Here is a 26,349-nt window from a genome sequence, read left to right on the forward strand (position 1 = left end):
GTTATTTTTTATAAGATATAAGGTAGTGAATAGTGGCAGACCGATTCCAGGAACAGAAAGTAACTTCATTATTCAATTCTGCGATATACAGACGATTTGGCGCACGAATTTGCGCACCCCAACTGACGAAGCGCATTGTTTTATTATTGAAAGAAACTGTCGGGTTATCATGTGGGGGAAAAGGAAAAGATTCGATGGAAAGAAAATTGTATTTCAATGTATTATATATATTCATTCTATTATCCATACAATGAAAAAGCCAACAAGGGCAGTATACAGAACTTGTACTTTTATAGGGTACCAGCATATTACGTGCCTTGATCTGTTCATTATGCAGACTGGAAGTCTGAAATTCTTCTCAGCCATGCTAATAGATAGAATCAGGCTCCATTTATTTTTCTTTTCTTTTTCCTTTATTTCCCTTTTACTGTGTACTCCATTAATTTATCCCCACCCCGTTTTATATTTTATATGGTGACTTTATAAATCTTTAAGCCCTCTCAAACACAACAGGAAGCACTGAACCATCCAAGGCCAACAACCTCTTCCCGTTCTCGACCAAACTACCAGCAGTCCCACAGTCGAACCTGCAAAAATTGCAGACTTCAGTCGGACACCACACGATATTGTAGATATTATCCCCAGCTTCAGTTTTCTGAATCTTAAAGAAATTGCCTGCTCTTCTCCAGCTTTCATTTTCTTCAGTGACGACGATTTCTCCTGTGACAATTAATCTCCTTCCACTCTCTGTGTCTCTCTCACCCAACTTCCACGCAGTTGATTGTAAACAGGTTGTGGCTGCTGAGAATACAACCTTAGTGTCCCTGCTCTCCCTAATTAAAGTTTCTCCCTCCACAAAAGGTGTAAAGATGACAGGGAAGCCATCCGGACCCGAAACGTTTTCCTGACCAACGTATAAAGGGCAAGAGCCATTTCGGTCGATCAAGGTAAAACGACCACCATTATCAGTAATGGCAGGCTTAATGTAGTATTCTATGCCCTGTTCAAGAGCCCGTCCAGCGATATCAAGCACCGGAGGAGAAGAGTCATCATCGGACGGTTGGGCTGCCACAGATATGGCCATCATGACTAGGAATATGCAGAAGCTCAGGCTTCCAACCAATCGCGTCAACTCCATTTTGATGATTCTGATCAAACAGCAGATGAAACTGATCTATATATATCGCAGGGGTTATGTAAATTTATATGTATGTTTTGGTGGTGGCATGCAAGGTTTATATATATAGGCTTTGGAGTATTAATCCTTGAGATAGTCGTGGAAAAATGGTTCGTAGATCAGGTCCAAAGATCTTATCTTTTCAGCAATTGCTTGTACCATAAGGGTGCCATACTGCCGGTACAGCAATACATTAGACTTTTTACAATCAGTTAAATTGGGCATTGACTGTATATAGGAACGCCTGCACGCACGGTCGCATATGTACAACAAAGGATATTGTTGAACCATAAAACATGACATTTCAATGCCTATCCATACAAAGTTTGGAGCTTTGAATTGTCATGAAGGTCTAAAGCCGCCATGCGCACATTTATTTGCAAAATCCAACCCCATAAATTGCTGGCAGCCTACACATGATCTCAAAGGAATAGTCGATCTCACATGATCTCAAAGGAATAGTCGATCTCAGGAGAATCCAATAACTTGGGAAATTAATGAAATATTGATGTTTCAAAGATGAATCTGAACGTTGGAATTAGCAAAAGTAATTGCATGCTGTCAAGAAAGATGTACTTTGTCCAGGTTGTGTTTGAGTTGTTGAACCAATTAAACTCAACTCATCTCAAATAAATCATTAATATAATTCACTACTTTTTCAACTTTCTATAAAGGAAAATGATTCACACAACATTTTTTACAATACTTTACACAATTATGTTTTAAAGGAATGGTATTTTTATAAAACATCTTATAAAAGTAACATCATTTTACAAAAATATCCACATTTTATAATATTATTGTGCAATGTGTTATGCAATGCGTTATGCATATATTATTACTCGACTTACAAATTATTGCTATTCACAACTCAATTTAACTCATTTCAACATTCAAATCATGTAGCATTTAGCTAGCCTGGTTTGTCTAGTGAAATCATTTTATCTCATATAATCATTAATTTTTTCAAACTTCCAAACAAAATGCAATAAACAATTCAACTTTTTCAAAACTAAATATATATATATATTAAAAATTTATATTCTAAATATAATATTTTATTCAACTTTTAACTTTTATTTTATCTCAACTCAACTCACTAATATCCAAACCAGGATATTATATATCTCAACTTTCATTTCATCTCAACTCACTAGTATCTCAACTTTCAGCTATACATGACATGACCACAGAATATTATATATTTGGACTGAAAAATATTAATGAAATCAAGCAATTTAATAATGCAAAATTATGCAATTATGCAAAAATAGTAATTACTTGTCTAGCTTGTACGTTAGCATAGTTTAATGCATGTTTTGTTTGGAGTATTCTGGCAGAAACCGTGTGCATGACGGTGGTGGTCATGTACAGAGTGCATGTACGTACTGTAATATGTCCAAACTCATGCATGTTTTTTTAATATTATTTATTAAGTATGTAATGATGTTTGAAATTTATATTAATAATATAAATATTATAATATTTATTTCATATATCTCTCTCTCCTAACTAAACTTGGAAGCATTTTTTACGCGCATGCATGTGTTTCCTACAAGCGGTCGTTCCATCGGGTGCTCGACGAATTTAAAGCATGCATGACATGATACACGACGATTAAATTAACAGAAACTATTGGTGCGTGCGGATCATATGAGTTGAATTCGTTGATACAATGATCACATATAATATATATTTATATATGTTGTGTGTGTGTGTGTGTGTGTGTGTGAAAGATGGACCATTAATATTGCTGTAGCCAAATCCAAAAATTAAATTAAAGGACACATTCGTGTGTTTGTTTTTGTGCAGATCCTTGATTCTTCTGATCTGCATCATGCATGCTACCATGCGTGCGTGCAATTGGGCCCAATATTTCCGCTTTTATATATAGATAGAGAGATATATAAATATATATATATATATATTTCAATACTCACATGCTTGGCACTATCCTAACCACAAGGGCAGACGTGCCGCTCAAACAGCTCAATCTTCGATCGCCCTTAAAAACAAAACATGTATATGTATATGTTCCTTATGATTCCAAGAAATGCAGGCACATTATAATGATCCCATTCATGAGTGAGAGAGAGAGAGAGAGATCAGAGATTATGACATTTTCGATCCTTTCAGTTTCGAAAATTATATATATATATGTATTACAACGTCTTTAATTTCCAATTGAAGAAGTTACAAAACGTACATGCATGCCTAAGCTTTATTTATTATTGCAAGAAGCCAGCTATAGCTCCATTTATTGAATATTAACTTCAGTGCTGATCAATATTACACATGCGATCGAGGGACAGAGCCTCCGGTTGATAAGGAGCAGTACTTAAGCGTTCCTCTCAAACATAACAGGAAGGACGCTACCATCCAAGGCCAACAACCTCTTCCCATTCTCAACCAAACCACCAGCAGTTCCACAGTCAAACCTACACGTGGGACAAACATCGGTAGGACACCAATGAATCTCGTAGATATTACCTCCGGCTGCAGCTTTCGCTAGCCGGAAGTAATTTCCGGTACTTAACTCACTTTGATCTTCTCCGATTACAATCAATCTCCTTTCAGTCTCGGGGTCTGTTTCGCCCACCTTCCATGCATTTGACTGCACATAGATCGTGACCGCAGAGAACACAATCCTCAAGTCCCTATTCTCCCTGATCACTGTATCGTCCTCAGCGAAAGGTGTGAAGATAACAGGGAAGCCTTCCGGGCCTGAAACATTCTCTTGGCCAACGTAAAATGGGCACGAGTGATTACGATTAATCAAGGTGAAACGGCCGCCATTGTCAGTAATAGCAGGATTGATGTAGTATTCTACACCACGTTCAAGAGGACGTCCCTCACTGTCAAGCACAGGAGAGGGAGAGGATGATGGTTGGGCTACTACTGAAGAAATGGCCAAGACTAGCCAAATGGAGCCAAGACTGCCAATCAATCCGATCATCTTCATTTCGAGTATTCTCGTACAACAAATGAATTTGCGAAGGAACAATTAATTTCTGGGCTTTTAAGAATATAACTTGTGTTAATTTGTACGTATTTGGTGTCTGTCTTGGCCAATGGCCATGGCGTGGTATTTATAGATTTGGTGCGCGTATGTTTGCATGCATGCCAATTATGAGATGAGTCGTGAAATAGTGGGGAATAAAAGTTCAAGATTCTAATCTTCTTTAATCATAATTACGTGTACCAAACGATCGAGGTGACAACCAATACTTCTGCAAGCAGTCTGCACGTGTGAGAGCCGAGGTGGTCGTTTATGTACAACACAGTTCTGGGTAACAAAATTGTCTACGTAGTTTTGAGGCCAGACATGACAACAATGGAAGATTTTACAAGTTTTCACCAAAATTGCTGTTGTGAAGATAATATGCAATATACATAGTTTTGGACTTTTGGACAAACTCAGCTGAGCTGGGCCACTTATTTTGAAGCTTGGATTGTCCCCGTGATAGCAGCTAGCTAGCCCCATATTCACACAAAATAATAAGCCTACTATCTATCTCTTTCATGGCTGCAGGCTGATGGTGCAGGGAATCTTCAAAGCAGTGGAAAAAACTGCATCTTTTGCTCCCAATATTTCAAACTTGGCAACTGTTGGGAGATGTCTAATTTCTTATTTGGAAATAGATTTCATCTTAAAATTTTCATCTCATCTCATCCCATCTTCTTTCTAAACATAATTTAAATATAAATTTTTCAAACTAATCATTACAAAACAATATTGCTAATGATCTATAGCCCCTTCCACATGCGAATATTACACATATATAGAAAGTACACATTTTATCTTTTGAATAATGCTACTATGCCTCATCATTTGCCCCCTCATTTTGACCATTAGCTCATGCATTGAATTTTTTTTTTTTAATTTTTTTCCTCAATGATTAAGGGAGTGACTATTAGAGTATTTGTATTTTTTTTTATTATGTTTAAAAAATATTTGAAATAAAAAATAAAAAAATAAAAATAAAAATACAATTTGCACTAGGCGGCATAATGAGTAGGTGCCTGTAGGCTGCAGAGTAGTACCGCTCTTTATATTTTATGATTAACCCTAATTTGCAAAAATCCTTGCTAGCTAGCTAGTTGGCGCAATTAAAGGTTACAAATCTCATATATTTTAAATATTGGAAATTAACAAACGTTTTAAATTTAGTATCTTAAAGTACTACTATCACATTAATTGATACAATATTGTAATAATTAGTTCGTTTTAATTTGTAAGATTATATTCTGATATCTATATATCTTTAATTATGCTTTCGGTTGATTCTAAATGTCGTTCTTGTTATTGAAGATAAGTTTGGTGATCACTTATAATTATTGTTTCGACATACAGAAAGAAAAAATGTAATCCGTACATAGTAAACCGATTAATTTTTATGACTGTCGTATGACAATATTTGCGTCACTTAATTAATTAATTAAGGTTAATCTTCAATTAATTATATTCTCGAGTGGCATTTGGGTTACTTAATTTAATATCACCATATATATATGTAATATCTTCGAGGGTCACAAAATCGTAATAGGGTTTATAAAGAGCGATTCAACAATTTGCATAATTTGGAGATTCATGACAATTTTAAATTGATTATTTCAATGTTGATAAAAAGTATAAAAAAATCATATACAATGCAATTCAAACATATAACATCATATACATAAAAGAGTATAAAATATAAATTCATTGACTAATTTCAATAAAAATATTATATGAATTTAAATAGTTTCAATAAATATGTAATTCATGTATTGAACCTCAATTGTCAACAATTTTTTGCCTAATATGCGTAGAAGATAAAGACCATTAAGTCATAAACACGAGGTACTAAAGGTAGTATTTTATTCACAGCCACAAATTTAATATAAAATAATCATTCATTCATCTCCTAATTCTTTTGTTCAATGAAAGAAAATAAAGAGCTATATGTTTTATGTTTTGATTTTCTACAATTTTCGCTGAATAAAATGATGAAAAAGTTATAAATATATATTTAGTTCTATCGTACTTTTTACAAGAAATTTTAAAAAATAAAAATAAACTCAATTATAGAAAATTTAAAAACTAAATACAGTTTTGAATCAATTGGAGTCAGTTCAAATTGGTCTAAAATTAGCTAGAATTAGTCTAAATTGGTTAATTGAAACAGTTCGATGAACAATTTAAAATGTTCATTAAAATCGATTCAATTTCTTCTCAAATTCAATTTGACTTGGTTGAATGGAACTATTTTTTCAAATTTTGAATATTTTTAATGTTGTATGGTGTAAGATTTTAGTGATACCGTCCTTTTTTAGAAAAAAGTTAAAACTTTAACTACATTTTTTTAAAAGAAGAGTACCGTCCTTTAAATAAAATAAAAAAAAAAAAAAGAAGAAGAATGTCAAGTTCCTCAAACCAAGCATTCAAGAAATTTTTCATTTCATTAGCCTCTCAATTCATCTCATTTAATCATTATAATTTTCTTAAATTTTTAAACAAAATATAATAACTATTCAATTTTTTCAAATTTTAAAACAAAAATAATATTCTAACAATATTTTATTTAACGTTCATCTTATTTTAACTCACTATCCAAACTTTCCCTTAATCAACACAAGTTACTTATTAAGTTATGGATAATAATTAGTTTGAGCACGAATCAATTTCGTACCCAAAAAAAATAAAAAATAAAAAGTGGGATTAAGATTAATTACTTTTAAATGTAAATAATATTATAGCATGCATGGTATGATGTAAAATTTAACAAAAGAAAATCCAATCTTGTTAACAACGTACGTTATGTGGAAAGATAGATAGATAGCCAAATCCAAAAAAAGAAGATTTATGTTTTGTTTTCGAGCATATCCAAATTGATAATACTTCAGTACTACTTCACCCCAGTTTCAAATGCTGCATGCAAGCAAGCTTACGTACAAATGAGTGGCCATTTCATGAGCTTGATGTTGATTCCTTGTTAAGAGAGAGAGAGAGAGAGAGAGAGAGAGAGAGAGAGAGAGAGATCCCTTTTATTTCGAATACATATATAATTCAATATTATTTCAAACAAGTTGGAAGTTACAATTAAAATAGTTATGGCTGAGCATTATTTAGAATCCATTATCAGCAGCACTAACAAATTCAAGCCCTCCTCTCAAACATAACAGGAAGAACGTTTCCATCCAATGCAAACAGCCTCTTCCCATTCTCGACCAAACCACCACCAGTGCCACAATCAAACCTACAAGTGGGACAAACATCCGTCGGACACCATGAAATCTCGTAGATATTGTCTCCGACGGCAGCTTTCACTAGCCGGAAGTAATTGCCGGTACTTAGCCTGCCTTGGTCTTCTCCGGTGACAATCAATCTCCTTTGGCTCTCAGGATCTCTCTCGCCAAGCTTCCATGCAGTTGACTGCACACAGATCGTGGACGCAGAGAACACAATCCTCATGTCCCTATTCTCCCTGATCACTGTATCTTCCTCAGCGAAAGGTGTGAAGATAACAGGGTAGCCTTCCGGGCCTGAAAGATTCTCTTGGCCAACGTAAAATGGGCACGAGTCATTGCGATTAATCAAGGTGAAACGGCCGCCATTTTCAGTAATAGCAGGATTGATGTAGTATTCTACACCACGTGCAAGAGGACTTCCCGAACTGTCAAGAACAGGAGCGGGAGAGGATGATGGCTGGGCTACTACTGTTGATATGGCCAAGACCAGCCATATGCTGCTAAGGCTTCCAATCAATCCGAGCAACTTCATTTCGAGTACTAATTCTCGCAAAACAGATGAATAACAATTTCTGGGTTCCTGAGTTTGTAATTTGTATTTGGAATTGGTGTGTCTGGGACGAAGGCCAGGGCGTGGTATTTATAGATGAAAAACGCTTGTTACAAGCGCATGGTACAAATAGCTTGTAAACATAGCTAACGTGGAGATATTTGATGAGAGAGCTGAGAAGAGAGATCAAACTGCTAGAGCTCATGAGAGAGAAACTACTAAACTGATAAAAAAAGACCAAACTGATAAAAGAGAATTTATTTTAAATCTGACATAATATAAACGACTAGACGTCAATTGTATTTATCAACTGGGTATATAAAAGAAATGTTTATAGATTTGGTGTGGGCGTACGTGTAATGTATCGTAGGATGAGTCGTGGAAAAGTTGTGAAGAAAAGTCCACTACTCTTATCCTGTTATGACTTTTTTATATTACACGTGCAATTAATAACTAGTGATGTAATTGCACACCAGAAGACGAGACTTCTAGAACCTGCGTGTGAGGTTGTCTTTCCAATTGGATACGGTTCCGGGTGGCGAACCTGTCTTGGCAGTACCAAGATACAACATGGGAACAAATTGAACCAAAAAACCAGTAACGAAATGTCAAACCATGGCTATCCACAGTTTCTGAACCAATTCATATCATTTCCAATTATTTCATCAAACTGGAATTTGATGATTTAATGGAAAGAGAAATAAATACAACATTAAATGCTTATACAAGATTTATAATGTCCAAAACTTAGATTAAAAAATATATATATATTGTGAGACCCATATAACATATCTATCTCTCTTCATAATTATATTCATTTTAGACTTTGGATAAATATAGCTCGGTGGCTATGAATTGACACCTCTTTGTTAGCCTCAAACATGTCTGATAATTTATAGTTAAATGGAATCTCAAAAATCTCATAGCAATGGATTAAATAAATCAGAAAGCAGGGGAAAACTTTTGCATTGAACATTTCAAACAAGGCAACTGGAGCCTATGGCATTGAATTCCAATTCAGCAAGGATAGTAAATGTGTTATCCACAAATCGTAAGGTGTGATGTTGGCTGTCGTACTCATGCTGCTTCAATTGACCATATGAATATAAGACCCTTATTAATGTGCAGGAGTTAAACACTTGAAATTTTTTTATAGATGTTCAAAAAACGCAATTGAAATTCAGCTTGCTGACTTCAAACCATCGTCAGGAAACTGTAAATGAAGGAGGAACTCTTACACAAAAGAGCTCGTGACAATTATCACATATCAGCAAAAGTAACTTCAAAGATGTAATTCAGACACAGTGTTAGGAAGCTTGGCAAGAGATTCTCTTAAGAAGATTGGACACCATCCATAATTATAAAGATGATTCCTATTTAAGTTACCCGATAGATTGAGAAGCCAAATCTCGAACAAGATCTTGTAGAACAACAATAATTCATCTTTATTACCAATAAAACCTGAGAATAACAGAACATAGACATTAAATCTACTCTCCCAGTTCCTACAGCCTTGCTAAAGTTTCTAAAGCTCAGTCTTCCCAATGAGTTACCTTTATAAGCAAACCTATGTTTCTTGGGTTAGTGAAAATTCATTAACGGTTATTTGATGAGCTTCTACATTTAGATTCACCCTACGAGTTGGGAACGGTTATTTACCTATGTACGTGTAACATGTATCAAAAGCATAAAAGATGTCACATTGAAACGTGAATTAAGATAATTAAGCGAAAACTACAGGAATCTGTCGGTGCCGCCGAAAGCAAAAAACCCTATTCCTAAATACCAACCAGCAGATCTAATAACCAAAGGTTACCAGAAAAGGACGGAATGTGACCTCAATCAAGCTATTTGCGCTCATCCCTGGCCACAATCTTGAACTTTCCAGTTTGTTGTTGCTGCAAAGTACAAAATCCGATTAAATACCCCATCGTTCAATCTCGCTAACGTTATAACAAATGGCATAGGCTAAAATAAAATAAAATAAAACTAACTTTTTTCCATAATTCAGTGTGTTTTTTGCAGAACCCAGCGACAATAGCATCTTTCTTCCTCCCTTCTCTGTACTCAATAGAAAGATCCTCCTTCAATCCGCAAGTGACATGGAAGGCCAAAGTACAGTTGGACTCCGAGCACTGGACAGCACATCCACTTGTACTCTTGCAAACATAACACTGGTCTTCCCACCTCTTGTTTGGAACCTTAGAGCAGTCAATACCCTCCCGGCCTTCTGCATCACAGAAGAACACCTCTGGAACCAGAAGAGCACACACAATATGGGCCCAGAGGCCGTCTATTGTGGGCTTCAATGCACCTCCGTTGGTTGGACATAAGCAGCAAGAAGAGGGCTTTCCATATTTCTCGGTTTCAGAGGAAAAAATCTGGCATTGGGCGCAGAACCAATCACCGTCGGGAATACCCTTCACGAGGGGATTGCCATAGCAGGTGGCGTGCACCATTAGATTACAACCGTCACAGAACACAATTGGGTCTGAGGGGTCCCCATCCGTGCTTTGGCAAACAGCACAGAAAATACCATCATCATCATCACAACTACCATCAACATGAACAACATCAGCAGTAGTAGCATCCCCCTTTTCTCCCGGAATAGTATTTAGAAGAGATTGATCGACACCCTTTGCGAATGAGAATTCCTCTTTCCTGACTAGGTTTTCTTCCTCGAGATCTGGAGCCTGCTTGTATTCGACATTGAGGTCGAAAGGAGGCGAGACAACCTCGTCGGTAATGAAATTGGGTTGAAGCGCCCATACCCTTTTCTTGGCGGGCAAGGAATAGGTGGTGGCACTGTCAGTGGCAGAAATGGGATCAGGGAAAATAAGAGGCGAATCCCGAGATTCCTTTCGCTTCTTAGCAGGAAGTGGTGAAGAAAACACCGGCGTGCCTGTATGTTGTTGAAGTTGTTGTTGTTCTTCTTCTTGTTGCATCAACCTGAATCTTTTGAGAGGAGGCAGGCCGTAGAGTTTGGAATCCATGAGTTTCTGGGTTTTGATTGTTGTGAATGATTTGATGGCGCGAAGAAAAATAAAGGAGAGACTAGATACTAGATAGAATATGAGAGCTGGAGTGGTGGGAAGCGAACCCGGGAACAACATACTTAAAAATGAAATTCGAATTATATCAGTTTGAAAATTGGGTTTTTGCTGTTTCAGAGTCTACAAGAATTTGGCGGGAAGATCGAAAAGAAGCCCACCCTTTAAAATACGTTTTCTTTTCTTTTTCGGATAATTAATATTTTTATGTAATACAATGATTATATTAATCAATCCTTTAATTTGTTTTTTTTTTAATTATAATGGTTATTGATAATGTCACTTCAATATAAATAGTACGATATGAGTAGGGTGAAAATGTGATAAGAGTATTTCTTTCGGATATTTAAAAAATGCAAATATCACCTTCTCAAATAAAAATATTAATACCAATTTATGTGACTTATTTATAACTTTTTTTACACTAATTACTAAAAGGGGTTTGCTATGTACAAACAGTTTGGAGCACTAAACTACGTATCAACACTTACATAATTTTTTTTATTATAAAAAATAAATAAATAAATACCTTACATTTAATATTGATACGCAATTTGATAAACGAAATCTTTTACAAGAAAATTTTTCCTTACTTAAAATACATAAAATCATGAAGCATGACTTACATATGAGAGAAGTAACATCTCTCTTCTAGTCACATTTTACCTATTAGATATGGTTTGAATAGTAAGATGAAATGAGATTATTTTAGATGATATTTGAAAGTTAAATAAAATATTGTTAAAATATTATTTTTTAATATTATTACTATTTTAAGATTTGAAAAAATTGAATTATTTATTATATTTTGTGTGAAAATTTGAAAAAATGATGTAAACATTCTCACTATTCAAACCAGGCCTTAATGTTATCCATGATAAAATACAATCTAGTTATGTTTTTATGCTGAAAATTTCATTTGGGTTAGGTTTCTAAAAGAATCTCGTAAAAATAAATTTATAATTGACGTGATTTAATATAATCTATCAAATTTATTTTATAATTTTGAGGCAAATCAGTTTATAAATTTACTTTTATAAATTTATTTTATACCATTTATCTTTGTTCAATCAATCTATTCTATACCTGACCAAACGGAGAAAGGGTAGAATTAAGAATCAATATGTGAATTCAAACTTCCAAAGCCACAACGAGACTGTCCATGGGGAAAAAAATATACAAAAAAGAAGATGACCACAAAGAATGTCCCGGGAAAAATCTTATTTGATAAAACTGGGAGCATTATTCTTTAACGCAATCTAGAGTCTTGACTTTAAATAAAGGAAATTACTACTTAAATCCTTGAATGTTATCGCTCGAATATTTAATTTTTTTTTTTTAATTTGTTTGGTTAAAGATGTTAAAAAACTATATACATAGAAAAGATAAAAAAACAAAACATGCATTTGTGCCAACGGGCTTGCACCGCACTTATTTTTTAATATTATTATTATTTTAAGATTTTAAAAAATTAAATTATTTATTATATTTTATATAAAAATTTAAAAAAATTATAATAATAGAATAAAATAAGATGAGATGAAACAATGTCTAAATCCAAACAATCTCTCAATCAAACAAGGCCTAAATTTCATTACGTAAGATATTAAGAGGAAGACTTCCCATCAACTTTGCCAACAGTCACTGTCACTATTTTTTTAATAAAACTAATGGTTTGTATATAGATATTTATATTATATTTACTCTGAAGTTACCCAACTCTTCTCACGTGATGATCTAAGAAAATTAAAAAAAAAAAAACATAGAAAAGAGATCAGGAGCTATGGATGGAAACAGTATGAGAAGAGTTGTATCATCCAAATAGCATACGGGAACCATAACTAGGCTCTTCAGATGCATTTCATCATCTGCATCAGCTCGACCGCAGGGGCATCAACACTCTTGTCGTGGTTCATATTCAGTTTGCTCACTCCTTCCAAAGATCTGAGTGTACTTGCAAAACCGAAAACCAATAGCTCATATTTAATTCTCATCATCCTCGTCATGATCACCATCAGTAGTTGTAGTTAACTGACAAAGGAGCCTTCACAAACCAGCCCATTATGCCCATAGGTGTTCGAACCAAAGTAACTTCCACATCCGCATTAAAATTTAAAGATGATTTCCATTGTTGTGCGCAGCCACGGAGGTGAGGCCGTCACTGAAAGAAATACAAGTCAGAATGATGGATCAGGAAGCACGGATCAAAACCCACTGCTGTATAGAAACCATATTGGTGATATACGTCCGTGGACACGATTCTATACACCAGTCTGATCTAGCCAGGCCACTGAACTCAGGCAGCCCCTATAAAGGCTAGGTAAGTGGTGGCACAGGGAATGAAACAGCTCGGGTTTCTAGCTTGTGCCACTTTACAGGATAACAACCTGAAAATAGATATACTAACTTGTAAGAATAATGATCAACAAAAATGCATTCGTAAGGAATCATGTCAACAGATTGTGAACCAAACATCCATATACTTTATTTATCCAGCCACAAGAAAATACAAGATAAAAAAAGGACGCCCCAATGATTTCCTGTCAGCCAGTCAGTGTAATGCAACCAAAAATTCTTTGTACAATTGGATTTGAACAGTGTCTAGAAAAATCCCACAGGCAACTAGCCAAAATAAAGCTTATTTTGCATTCCACAGCACATTTGATAAGTAACTTTTTTCCTTAGGATGGCATGTTCGGGTAAAATAAGCAAAAGGGGGGGGAAGAATCACCTCAATAAAAACCACTCTTTCTAATCACCTTATGGGGAGGTGTTGGAGGAGGCAAGTTGCACCTGGTTAATTGGGATAACTGATAAGGTTTGTTCCCCATTGTCTCGTGGAGGGTTGGCCCCCAAAAGTGGAAGATCTTCAATAAAGCCCTCTTAGGGAAGTGGTTATGGAGGTATCGTTAGAAAAGTAAGACATTGTGGAGGGCCATGATCGATTCCAAATATGGGAGTGCTTGGAGTTGGTGTTCTAAAGAGGTGAGAGGTATACATGGTGTGGGATTGTGGAAAAACATTAGGAGTGGTTTGCGAGATTTTTCCAGATGTGTTAGTTTTGTAATTGGTGAGGGTTCCAGGGTTAGTTTTTGGCATTACGATATGGTGGTATGGTGCCCTTAAGGTTACATTCCCTGCTTTTTCCGGATTGTGCATAATCAAGATGCTTCCATGGCAGATCTTTTGGACATTTCTATTGGTTCCCCTCAGTGAAATGTGCATTTTACTAGATCTGTGCATGATTGGGAAATTGATGCAATTTCCGATATGTTTAGATTGTTGTACACTGCAAATATTGGTTGGGCTGAGATGGACAGGATGATTTGGACTCATTTGGAAATAAGAAGTTAACTGTTCCATCTATGTACAAGATGCTGTCATGTCAGAACGTTGTACATCTTTTCCTTGGGAGTGTATATGGAGGAGCAAGGTGCCATCCAAGGTTGTATTCTTTGGTTGGACTGCATCCCTTGGGATAATCTGAGGAAGTGTAGACTAAGGTTGCATTAGGGTAGTGAGGTATTCTCAAGTATTCTGTGAATAGTAACGAAAAAGTAATGATAAATTAATTTTCACCTACTTTTCACTACTATTCAATATTCTATCATTACTTTTTTACTACTATTCACAAAATACCTAAGAATAGGTGGCTGTTTTATTTAAAATCCACATGTGAACTTGTGTTGCTATTGAGCGTAAGTTTCTCTTGACAAAGCCAGTAACACTGCTGACCTACATAACGGCTCCGCCACCTCACCCACTCAACACCGGCGAGTGACCCCTCACCGCCGACACAGACAGGGTCGACGGGCTCAGGCGAACCCTTGAAGGGCCATCCAACATTGGTCTTCCTTCGGCGGCCATAATTTTGCTTAGTTTCGCTGGTGCTGCTCTGGTTTTCACCCACTCACCGTTGGTTTCATTCTGTGTTCCCGCTCCACCACGACAAGTGCGACGAGCAAAGGCGAATCCATTAAGGGCCCTCCGACGTCAGTCTTCCTTCGACGACCTTATTTTGCTTCAGTTTTCGCCTGTGCAAATTTGTTTTCACCCACTCACCATATTTGCTTCAGCATTTTCATCAGTGAACCAGATCTGTGATTGTATGCATGTACATTTGTCAAGAATGAAGTTCAGGAAGATTTGATCCCGAAGCTTTGATATTATATGGGTCAGGTGATGCGTTTTTGGGTTGAATCAAAGGCTTTTGAGTTCTTACTAAAAGCATGGAGGTCCTCTTTGAAAATTGTGGAGAGAAGCATAAGAGTTTGGAGGTCTTCAGCTATGGGGAGTAGTAGTATAGAATGGCTGGTGGCCACAGTGGAAGCAGTATTACAGGTGGGGAGAAATTTGGAATTCTCAAAACATTTGCGTGAAGGGAATAGAACATTCATGGCTCAACGATGCTCCAACGAGCATGGTAGATTTCTAATTGTCACCGAATATGGTAGTGGAGGCCGGCGGAGTGTTGTAGTCATTCCTAAAGGGTATGAAGGTCTAGGTTGGGAGAAGTTTGTTGTGGAATTAGCGGATATGCTTTTTGCTAATGGCTCAAGGAAGGAAAACCAAAAGAAAAATGAGAACATCAACTTGGAGGTGAATCATAAGGACCCAAGTACATCCACGGTGGCGAGGCAATCATATGCGGCAGTTCTAAAGACGGGTCATGCTTCGGAGGTTCAGAGTGAGGGAGGTTTGCAAATCACGCCTCAAAACCAACTTGTCGACATGCACAATTCTTTAAAGTTGATGGAAACCCAACTTGTCGAGTTGAAGGCAGCAATAACTTTATTGTCTACAAAAATAGAACTGCTTTCAGCCAAAGGCAACATGCATATTGGAAACAAGACTAAGGAGAGGTTTGTATTCGTAAACCATCTCAACTCATCTCACTACTATTTATTACTATTCATCAACTTTAACTCACAAATCTCACTACTATTTACAACCCATCTCACTACTATTTACAACTCATCTCAACTCATCTTCGAATCCAAACGACACCTAAGATAGGCCTAAATCCTTTAAACTCAGATAAAGGAAAACGGAAAATTAGATTCGGCTCTGTCCCTATAACTAGATCCAGGAGAGTATGGTAGGTCAAAAGGAGATTTCGGTTCTTTGAAGCGGGGTCTAAATCGGGTATCGGCGTAGAGACATCTATAATGGAACGCCATTCGCCTCAGGTAACACAAGATAGACCGATAGACAGTATAACACCCTTGGTCCCTGAAGAATCTATGGCTCCCTCATCGAAGTTGAAGGAAAATGGGGTACTGCCAGGGTCTGAAGGAGGATCCGCTGTCACCTCAGAGGTAAAGGGACTTGCTGTCACCCCAGAATCTCCAATAGGGACCAATGGAGTTGCTGGAGAACCAATGGGTTTAGCGCTGGTGCCATGTGTAGAGGAATGTCTAGAGTCAGGAGTGCAGTTGGATACTGTGTATAGGGATATTGTAGCTCCTATGGTCTCTCTTCCTCCAATAGCGGATTGGATCCTGTCTAAAGTTAACAAGATTCAGCAGTTCATGGAAATTTCACATGGAGGAAGTGAATACCAATTTAAAGAACTAATTATTGCGATCGAGACAAGCCACGCGCTTGAAACCAAATCAAGTTTCAAGAAAAGCAGGGATCTACAACGTCTTTTTTCGACAATCAACTACGACGCTAAGGGTGGTAGCTCAACTAGAGGGAAGTCTAAAGGGAGGGCATTATGAAGACGGGAAACAAGGGGCTGGGGTTGGGTTTTTAGTTCAAGGGTTGGGGTCCGGGTTTGGTGTATTTGGGTTGTTTTTCACGGGCTTTCTGGGTCATTAGGGGCTTTCTAATTTGGGCAAGGTGTTTCTTGTATACACTCAGTGTACTTGGTTACTCTTTTTTATATATATAATATTTTTATTTATCAAAAAAAAATTTGAGAATACCTCACTACCCAAACGCAACCTAAATGTTATGATGAATTGGTGTTACATCAGCAAAAAATGTGGCGAAACGATAGATTATCTATTACTTCATTGGGAGGTGGCAAGGGCACTATGGTATGAGGGTTTTAATAGGATTGGAAATTTGGAATGGCGTGGGTGATGCCTAGAGGGATGGTGGGTCTTTTTGCTTGTTGGGGCATTCAGAATAACTCTCAAATCACTACCATTTGGAACATGAGCCCTTTATGTTTTGAAGGGTGGGACTTGATAGGGTAAAGCTCCTGCTCTTGAGAAATTTGAAATCTTTGAGGATGTTTGGAAACAATTTCCATTTCATTCGATCTAATCTCATCTCATCTCATTTTCTTCACAAATATCATTCAAACACAAACACTTTCAAACTAATCATTACAACTTTTCCAAATCTCAAAATAAAAATAATATTAAAAATTATATTCTAACTTTATAATATTTTTTATTCAACTTTTTTTCTCTCATTTCTCAAAACCCAATAAATACTTAACTCAAATTATCTCACTATTATTCATAAACCATTTTACTACTATTCACAAAATTCTCATCTCATCTCATTCTAGGGTTGTTCATCCTGGCCAGTACCCACATAGAAAAAACCGAGTACACCTGGTCTGGGTACCTGATTCCGGGTTTACAACCAGGTGCATGATTTTTTTTTTCCCGGATTGAATGTTTTGATGTTCTTTTTTTTTTTTTTTTTTTGGTTCCTTTCTAACAACTAAATGGACAAAAACTCAAAAAGAAAAATGCATATTATGTCCAAAAAATCATCCATTAGATAATTTTATTTTTTTTTACTCTCTTCTCCACATGGCTTTTCATTGGTGGTCAATGTACATGTAGGCTTTGATTTAAAAAAATTAAATAAACAGAGTTTGAACGTTGCATCAACATTTTTTTCATGAAAAAATATTCATAACATGTAGGTTTTGATTTAAAATTGGAAAAAAAAAAAGGTTTTTAAAAACAAATTTCAATCCGGGTTCCGGCTTGATTTTGAAACCCGGGTTCCCGGGCTGGAACCTAGATGAACAGTCCTGTCTCATCCCCCACCTTAGATTTTCTAAACTTCAGTATAATTTCAGGGAATACTATAACACAGGCCCTGCATCCCTCCCTTTTTACTAAATGGAATTTAATTTAATTATAGATAAGAACTAATCGCCAATCAGGAACCCAAACAATATAAGGGGTTAGACCAACCAATAGCCAGCTAGCTATCACTTTAAAATTCAATTAGCAATCATAGTGTGCAAGTAAAGTTGGATTACTGGATGCAAGAATAATCAGCTGAACCACAACATAACACTACCATATCTCCCAGACAAGCAGAAAAAGGTTCTTTATTTTTTTTAAAAGGTGTCAAATGTAAATCCAAATATGGCCTCATAAACAAAAATGATAGAATAATATACCTCATGGATTGATGGATGGCAGAAGGAGAAGATTTTTAGAGACAGCAGGTTGTAAACCTGGAAATAAAAATATGCGTGTCAATCGTCAAGCACACAAGAAAATATGTTGCAGACCATGCAAGAAAAATAATCCTACATATGGCAGAAAACAAAAGGAAAAAGAACTCCAAAAATGGAAGGACATGGTACCAAACTTATTAAAATCACTACTCAAGTATGACTAGACCAAAATACTGAAAATATTCAATTTATTACTGCCACTGAACTAAAAGGAGAAATCATGCAATAACTTATTAATATCTGACAAACTTACTCCTAAATAAAGCTCGCTAAATTTAATTCAATATGTTTACTGATAAAAAAAAAAAATCAATTTAATATGGTCAAACACATTTTTTCTTTTTCTTTTTTTAATAAGTAATATGGTCAAACACATATACTTTAAAGTTGTGATAAGAAAACAATGTCAAGACCACGCACTGGACTTAAGGATAAGTTTTAGATAAGTAATTAGATCTTCATGTGAGGAAAAGTTAAATTGAGGTCTACATGAAAATAACTGTCTCACAGATCTTTCACCCACGGCAGAAAAAGAAGACCCAATTAGGGCTTGTTTGGAAGATGGGATGGTTTCATCTCATCCCATCCCATCTTATCTCATTTCATCTCATCTCCTTCTCAAACATCATTCAAACACAAACACTTTTCAATTTCAAATTTTTAACATTTTCATCTAATTATTACCTAATTATTATAACTTTCTCAAACTTTCAAACAAAATACAAAAAACAATTCAATTTTTTCAAATCTCAAAACAAAAATAATATTAAAAAAATTTTGATAATTAAAAAATTATATTCTAACAATATTTTAACTTTATAATATTTTTATTCAACTTTTTTCTCTTATTTCCCAAAATCCCATAAAACATCATAACTTAAACTTTTTCATTACTATTCATAAACCATTTCACTACCATTTACAGATTTCTCATCTCATCTCATTCCCCAAGCATCCCCTGGTTAGCATACTTGCAAAAAAGATTCCATAGAAGAGATCATACATGCCATTGAGCCTATTTGTTAAAACCCCCAACAATTTCTCCATGAATCAGAATGTCTAAACTCAAGATTCCATAGTTGGAAGCACTATTTTCAGCAACTAAATAACTGGCAATGCTGTTCACTATAGAAGTTCTTGTCTTAGAAATTTCTGACTAATTGGGAGTCAAGGTTGCTTGTGATTATTTAAATGGGAGTATAACTCAGAACTCAACTTCAACAAGCACCTCACATTCTAACCTCAGAAGTAGCGTTTTACAAATAATGCTTATTCCTTCTAATAAATAATGCCAAATCTCGCTTTAGAAGATTCCTTTCCCTTAAAGACTATATCTATTCTTCACCACTTCATTTCACCTTACTTGTTATTGAAAATATGTTTGCATAGTCCTTGCTCCTAATTTTGATTAAAAAAAAAGGCTAGAGAAACTGGCAGGGAAAAAGAAATAAACATAGCAACAGCTATGATGTGCAAGGTTATTGGGGAAAAAAAGGTACCGCAAGAAACAACTCCATCAGTCAAGATTTACCTATCAAAACAGCAAGTAAATTCAAACAGTTCAAATTTTTATTCAAATAGATTTTTCTTAAACAATTTATATGTAATATACAATTCACCCACCCATACAGAATTTAAGTCATACCCCACTCTCCATCCCTATGTATAAGGGAGGGAGTTGCCATTTGGCGCAATGAACATTTTGCAATATCGTTCAAATAGCTTCCGTGCTGCACCATCAAGACAGACTATTTCTTGACATTGCAACGAGAAGCCAATAGATTTTCATGCAATGACACAAAACACTAGCTCAATCATGATTACAAGCAGTTATAAGAAAAATTCGCATCGACCTACCAGTCTGATTGTACAAACACACAAGGCATGTGCACACAGGTGTTTTCTATGGGCACAACCAACAAAAAGGCCAAAAAGGGAAGAGAAAAAATAATTTGATATAAAAGGTGGATGTTTTCAGAATAATAGTAAATCACTTACTTGACCAGGAAATCTGCACCTCCACTGCTGAACATATCTTGTCAATGAATGAATACCTCACACAATGAATACGCTTCACTAATTCTTGGTTGCCTTTCTTTTAAACGATAACACACAGATAGGGATCTATTTATTAAAAGTATATTTATCCTCAAAACCTGAACCCACAACCCACATGAGTTTTCCTGTATCTTTTTGTTCCCACTCGGGACGTAAATGCAGGTGTCTCTTGCAATTTACTGCTGTTCCTTTGCAGATATCTCCTTCCAAGTTCTCATAGTTCCTTATACAATGAGCAAATATGGTGGCATGCCACTCACAAGCCACAAACTGGAATCTTGCCCTCCAAAGAAAGGAAAAAAGGGGGGAGGGAGAGATGGAGAAGAACTAAGTGGCAATGGACAAAACAAGGGAGAGATAAAGAGTCGGAATAACCAACAAAAGAGCCACAAGAGGAAGAGAACCAGAAATTACATATAAAAGATAGCTTTCCAGAACAAATCACTCGCTTGACAAGAACTCATTTTGTTTCCCCACTTCTGAATGTCTTAGCAATGAAAGGATACCCCCGCACAATGAATAAGACTCGATCAACTATTGGCTGTCCCTCTATTAGTACAAATCTGTTGAGTAAAAATATACTTATCCTCGACTGAACCTCATATGCAAAACACATGGAGGCAAAACAAAATTTCCATTGGATGAGCAATAGCCTCCATCTCTTGCAATTTACTCCTGTTTCCTTTGGGAGTGAGAGAGAGAGAGAGAGAGAGGGTATAGATTCCGTTGAATAAAACTCGTAGCCTCACCAATAAACTTACATTCTAAAAACTTCACCACAGTAAACAGAGATCATATTAGCATTAAATTATGCAACTAAATGAAACAGTTTCTTCTCTTCAGTGCTCTAAGAAGTCAATAGAGCTGCATCGAAATATCTACAGCTAAAAAGAGCCATAAACAGAACCATACCCAAAATACACATAGATTTCCACACCCACGGAAATGCTTAATGCCAAGTGATGGGCTTCCAAAAACAAGAGTTATAGCAAGCTATTAGTTGATGTCATCAACTCAAACAGCAGCCTGTTTGTAAAACAAGTTTAACCTTTTTCCATTGCATTACTAGCCTGGCTAATCAAAAAACGTTGCATTACGTATGTGGCTGGCAATTATATAGAAACTAGTGTTTTATCCGTTCTATCTTCAGTAATAATTTAACTATGCGACACAACTGTTTCCATCTCACTTTCATGCGCATTCAAAACAAATTTGATTGAGACTACATATCAATATCCCCTACAGATGGAACAAAAAAATTGCATACTTCACTAGTAGTAGTTCTAGGAGCATTCCAACAATAAAATGATAGATTACAACATTCAGAATACTACCAGCACACCAAATACCAAATTCTATCAAAGGAGTTAATCACAAGAAAGTATTATGTGAAGGCCAGTATCAGACACTTGACCAGACAAATAAAAAAAACACAGTTAACCAGAGTACGAAACAAGGGTTGGTTCAGAAAGTTAGATTTTTTTTATAGGTAAGAGAGTGAAATTTAAAGGAGTGCATTTTAGGATCTACCTGGCATAACCAAATGATAAGACTCCAAAATGACTATTAAGTGATTTTATCTCATGACTAAGAGTTATATCCTTCACTTAACTCCATGAGGTTCTCAATCAAGCAATGTATAGCATTTTGGTGTTTTATTTCATTTAGAATTTTTCATTCCCAAACATGAAAAATGTACATAATAAAAACACAATAGGATTTTCAAATAACTCAAAAACCGCACTCAAATATAATATATATTTTTCAAACAAAAGTACAACTACCTTGTGGTGGCTGACACATAGCCAGAGTTTCTGGCAACCAAGGGCGGCCCGACCTAGGACTTGTGGTGGCCCAATTTCGGTCATGCTCTAGCTACCATGGGGTGACTGAATTTTTTTGGTTTTTTTTTTAAATAAAACAATTGTTTAAATTATTTATTAAACTCTCCATATAACCTCTATTAGAAAACTTTTACCTCCAACATATTCTCAATGGGTTCCACCACTTTTACAAAACTCTAATATTAAAACCTCATCTAAAAAAATTTCACTACTATTCATGAACATTTATATACTATTCATGAGAACTCCCAACATCCAAACATCCCTTTAATTTCAGACAGACAAATATACCTAAAAATGCTGAGAATAAATGAATATATGCAAAAGCTGTTGTATAGAAACATGTAAACAGTGTGATATACGTAATCAATGCATAACACTATAAAACAGTCCATAAGTTTTCAGGGGGTAGGACCAATAAAAAAATCATTTTCTCGGGGCAGGGGTATAGGTAGCATTTTAAGGGCAAGCACACACCAGGCCAAGCCTGATAAACAAAGGGAATCGTAGGCTCCTGATCCCCACTTCTAGGGACTTTACACCACCTTTGCTACAACATGAAACAAGAAAACCAAGCTACTTTCTTCTATAAGTCAGGTGAACTTAGAGTATGCATAACAAGTTTCCCAAAGTCCATTGCTTTTATGGTCACAAACGAACTTAGATTTCTTCCCTATTCAAGGGAATATAAATAAGAAATGAGAGACTACTCTTACAAAAATTTTACTTTCAATTGGGATGAATTTGTGTAAGAATTTGCCGTAAACTTTCGACACCTTCTTAAGCCAGATAATAAGTAACTACCTTATATCACAGGTGAGTGCATTATATTTTACCCATACAAAAAATAAGAGGAAAAGAAATCACATCAAGACTCATTAGAGATAGCGAAGGTTAATATATTTGCATTAGAAGATATCATATGAAAAGTAACATAGTGCACCATCAAGCTAACATGAATTATAATTTTCTGGTACAATTTCAACAAAAACCCAGATATATGAGCAAATCTCAAGGATTTATCATGAGCCGAGACTTCCACTCCAAACTTAAATATCTAATGAGTAGCAGGCCAAGATACCGGTTATAACACAGCTTAGGGTGATAGTGAGAAAAGTCTATCTGTGTCCTTGCGCTCGTTGCATTTCATAGGCACTCCAGGAAGCAGGACCAGGTCCATAATGGGGGAAATTTTCTGCACCCACCTGTGCCTGCAAGTTGCAAGGAAATAGCAATACATCCAATCCTTAGCAAGAAGAAATACGAACAGATGATGGAGGTTATTCACAGTCAACTAAACATGTGTATATGAACCACACAGACACCCAAAATGTATAAGATAACTCACAGGATTCATGCCATAGCTAGCAGGATAAAGATTTCCTGCATAACCTGCCTCAGGATTGCCATAATTCATGTTGTAGCCTGTCCCTGCACAAAATAGACCATAAGAAAAATAAACCTAAATAAAATATAAAGAAAACTCAATGATCGCTGCAGAAAAACAAGCTCCAAGAGGAATAATATCAGTATCATGTGATTAACAAATCCATTAAAATATGGAAATAAAATGAAAGGAAGAATTTAATAATCAAACAGCCAGTTGGATCACCACTGGCCTAAATTGAACCATTAATCACTTATAAATACAAACGACTCCTTAAGGCCTGGTTTGGTTACCAAGATCATCTCATAATCATTACAACTTTTTCAAACTCCCACACAAAATATAATAAACAATTCAACTTTTTTCAATCTCAAAACAAAAATTATATTAAAAAAATTATATTCTAACAATATTTTATTCAACTTTTATCTCATCTCATCTCATTTGTGTAACCAAATGAGGCCGTTGTTATGTTGAAAAGGTGATTTTTTTTTTCATTTCATCATCTTACATCATCTGTTGACTCGTTTGTGACCAGATAAACCTCATAGCAGTTGCATACCTGGGTTCCCAACAGCAGCTGCAGCACGAGCTCTCTTCTCTGCATTAGCAATCTCTGCACGAAGCTTCTCCAATTCTCGAGCCATTGAGAGCAGCTTCTTCTCCATCACTTGACCATGCTCATAATTGTCTGCATATCCTTTCTTCTCATACTCAATGGCTGCTCTAAATGCCAACAAAGGAAAATAGAAATTATCAGTAATGAGCAAAACCATAACTAGAACATAGACTCAATATCACACCAAAAAATTTATAATACTGCAATGTAGCTACTACTTTGCACGTTGCAACTCCTGCTTCATAGACTCAATTTCTGCTCGTAATGCTGGCGCCTGTTGCAAATCTGCTGTAAGTCTAGCCAAATCTTGTGTCATCGCTTGTACCTGACCTGTCAGGTCCTGCCTTCCAACACTGAGCTCTTTAATATCGGCACGAACTTGAATAAGCTCAGCACGCATAGCCTCAACCCCACGAAGATCCACCTCCAAATGAACAGACTTCTCATACAATTCTCTCATCTGACCATCCTTCTCCGCCCGCAAGGAGTCTGCAAAGTGACCCATTCTTTGCAACTCATGCTGGGTAGCTTCCAGTTCCTGCTTAAGGGCAACATGGGTGGCAGCTAGCCTCTGGTTATCGACTAAGAGACCCTGAATTTCTTGATACTGAGCATCAAGACCCTCCTGAATTATTGCAGGATGAGGAGGAAGCGGCCTCGGACCCATTCCGAAATGGGATTCTCTCATCTCCTCAAGTAGAGCTGGATGGGGCATTGGCCCAACCCCCCTGCCAAATGGCACTTCACGAACTGCAGGGGGCAATCCAGCATGAGGAGCTCCTTTCAATGGAAGAGGGGGTCCTCGATTTCTTCCAGACATCGTTTCTTTCTTAAGATACGGTTATTAAAAATATGTTTCTGTGAGGAACTATGGGATAAACTTTCCAGCTGACGGCCCTGAATAACCCAAAAATTTAAGTCAACTACGAGATGTACCATTCAAAAAAAAAAAAGAATATCAGAGCAAGGATTGAGATTAAAGCTTGCAACGAAAATATTTTATTTTTAAGACGCAGAAAAAAGCCCTTGCAATCATCAAGTCCAAAATCTTCAACGTAAACGATAATTTAGCTGAACGATTAAGTTTTAAAAGCACCGTTGGCTACCAAGAAAATGCTGGAAAAGAAACGACAACAAGAGAAGTCTCTGATTAAAAAAATATAATAAAACTTTGGAAAAACCAAAGCCCTAACCGTCCGTCCGGTTGCCAGAAAACAGAGGAGACGAAAAGAAAATCAGAATTCCATTATCGATTTCTGGTATTCTTTACATTGCGGCAGCCGGGAAACAAGAGAACAAAATGAAGTGAGTTCCACAAGTCCAAACCAAAAGGCAACACGAAGCACACAGGTCGAAATCCCATTATCTTTTTTTCTTCTCCGTTTTCTCGGCAGCGATGAAACTCAATGAAGGGATCGATCAAGAAAAACGCTAAAACATGAGAGAGACAAATAAAAAAAAAAAAAAATCCGTGCGAGATTACTGACCCTTAAGAAGTGAAGGATTTGAAGTCCGCGGTGGATTGAGAGATTCAGAGACACAGATATTTCATACTACAGAATGTTCAAAAACCCTAGGCTCGGGATTTTGATTTCCTCTCCAGCTTTGAGGAGACGAAAAGATAAGAGAAAATGCAAGAAGACTTTTTATTTTTGGTTTATTTTTCTTATTTGATGAATTTTGAGTTGTGGGGGTTAGAGACTGGGCCTAGATCTGGGCCTCGCAAGCCTGCTGCTGTTTATTTAGATTACGGGATGTGTTTTTAAATGATTCGTGAATAGTAGTAAAAAAAATAATAATAAAATATTAAATAATAATTGAGTGATCTATTATTTTTTATTATTATTTAATATTTTATAATTATTTTTTCATCATATTTTCACTACTATTTACAAATTGTTTAAAATTACCTCACTACCTAAACATAACCTTAGTAAGAAAAAACACCAAGCCATTATCTAGTCTCCACGTATCAAACTGCGTATTGCAACT

General features: G+C 36.0%; 4 protein-coding genes across 7 annotated transcripts; all 4 read right to left on the reverse strand.

Annotated features, from left to right (window-relative positions):
- Positions 1 to 190: 190 nt before the first annotated feature.
- Positions 191 to 1,217, reverse strand: LOC121268805 (kunitz type trypsin inhibitor 104-like). The gene has a single exon (XM_041173069.1). The coding sequence runs from the start codon at positions 1,136 to 1,138 to the stop codon at positions 491 to 493; it is 648 nt and encodes a 215-aa protein (XP_041029003.1). The 5' UTR covers positions 1,139 to 1,217; the 3' UTR covers positions 191 to 490.
- A 2,067-nt stretch (positions 1,218 to 3,284) lies between these two features.
- LOC121235795 (kunitz type trypsin inhibitor 104-like) lies at positions 3,285 to 8,031 on the reverse strand. The gene is made up of 2 exons (XM_041132213.1): positions 7,447 to 8,031; positions 3,285 to 3,645 (listed from the first exon to the last, which is right to left on the reverse strand). Exons 1-2 carry the CDS (start codon positions 7,938 to 7,940, stop codon positions 3,516 to 3,518), a joined length of 624 nt encoding a protein of 207 aa, XP_040988147.1. The 5' UTR covers positions 7,941 to 8,031; the 3' UTR covers positions 3,285 to 3,515.
- A 1,050-nt stretch (positions 8,032 to 9,081) lies between these two features.
- Positions 9,082 to 11,094, reverse strand: LOC121235794 (protein Jade-1-like). The gene is made up of 2 exons (XM_041132212.1): positions 9,953 to 11,094; positions 9,082 to 9,856 (listed from the first exon to the last, which is right to left on the reverse strand). The coding sequence occupies exons 1-2, from the start codon at positions 11,069 to 11,071 to the stop codon at positions 9,806 to 9,808; spliced, it is 1,170 nt and encodes a 389-aa protein (XP_040988146.1). The 5' UTR covers positions 11,072 to 11,094; the 3' UTR covers positions 9,082 to 9,805.
- Positions 11,095 to 12,966: 1,872 nt separating this feature from the next.
- On the reverse strand, positions 12,967 to 26,001 carry LOC121234284 (protein FLX-like 1). 4 transcript variants are annotated; one of them, XR_005934361.1, is made up of 8 exons: positions 25,845 to 26,001; positions 24,576 to 25,254; positions 24,301 to 24,464; positions 23,700 to 23,782; positions 23,433 to 23,562; positions 20,095 to 20,179; positions 18,390 to 18,446; positions 12,967 to 13,395 (listed from the first exon to the last, which is right to left on the reverse strand). XR_005934361.1 is itself a non-coding variant. In XM_041130166.1 (6 exons), exons 2-5 carry the CDS (start codon positions 25,175 to 25,177, stop codon positions 23,470 to 23,472), a joined length of 942 nt encoding a protein of 313 aa, XP_040986100.1. In that variant the 5' UTR covers positions 25,178 to 25,254; positions 25,845 to 26,001; the 3' UTR covers positions 19,931 to 20,179; positions 23,433 to 23,469. The 4 variants fall into 4 exon arrangements, 1 of the variants encoding a protein (XP_040986100.1); XR_005934362.1 differs by lacking the exon at positions 20,095 to 20,179 and having other exon boundaries at positions 12,967 to 13,163; XR_005934360.1 differs by lacking the exon at positions 20,095 to 20,179.
- Positions 26,002 to 26,349: the final 348 nt, after the last annotated feature.

The sequence above is a fragment of the Juglans microcarpa x Juglans regia genome, chromosome 6D (genome assembly GCF_004785595.1).
Source record: "Juglans microcarpa x Juglans regia isolate MS1-56 chromosome 6D, Jm3101_v1.0, whole genome shotgun sequence".
NCBI lineage: Eukaryota > Viridiplantae > Streptophyta > Magnoliopsida > Fagales > Juglandaceae > Juglans > Juglans microcarpa x Juglans regia.

Coding starts and splice junctions, on each gene's coding strand:
- LOC121268805 (XM_041173069.1), bottom strand. CDS start 1,138: ATGGAGTTGACGCGATTGGTTGGAAGCCTGAGCTTCTGCATATTCCTA.
- LOC121235794 (XM_041132212.1), bottom strand. CDS start 11,071: ATGTTGTTCCCGGGTTCGCTTCCCACCACTCCAGCTCTCATATTCTAT. Junction 9,857..9,952: donor ACACTGAATTATGGAAAAAA/GTTAGTTTTATT, acceptor TGTACTTTGCAG/CAACAACAAACTGGAAAGTT.
- LOC121235795 (XM_041132213.1), bottom strand. CDS start 7,940: ATGAAGTTGCTCGGATTGATTGGAAGCCTTAGCAGCATATGGCTGGTC. Junction 3,646..7,446: donor AATATCTACGAGATTTCATG/GTGTCCGACGGA, acceptor CGAGATTCATTG/GTGTCCTACCGATGTTTGTC.
- LOC121234284 (XM_041130166.1), bottom strand. CDS start 25,177: ATGTCTGGAAGAAATCGAGGACCCCCTCTTCCATTGAAAGGAGCTCCT. Junction 24,465..24,575: donor CAGGAGTTGCAACGTGCAAA/GTAGTAGCTACA, acceptor GTTGGCATTTAG/AGCAGCCATTGAGTATGAGA. Junction 23,783..24,300: donor AGCTGCTGTTGGGAACCCAG/GTATGCAACTGC, acceptor TATTTTGTGCAG/GGACAGGCTACAACATGAAT.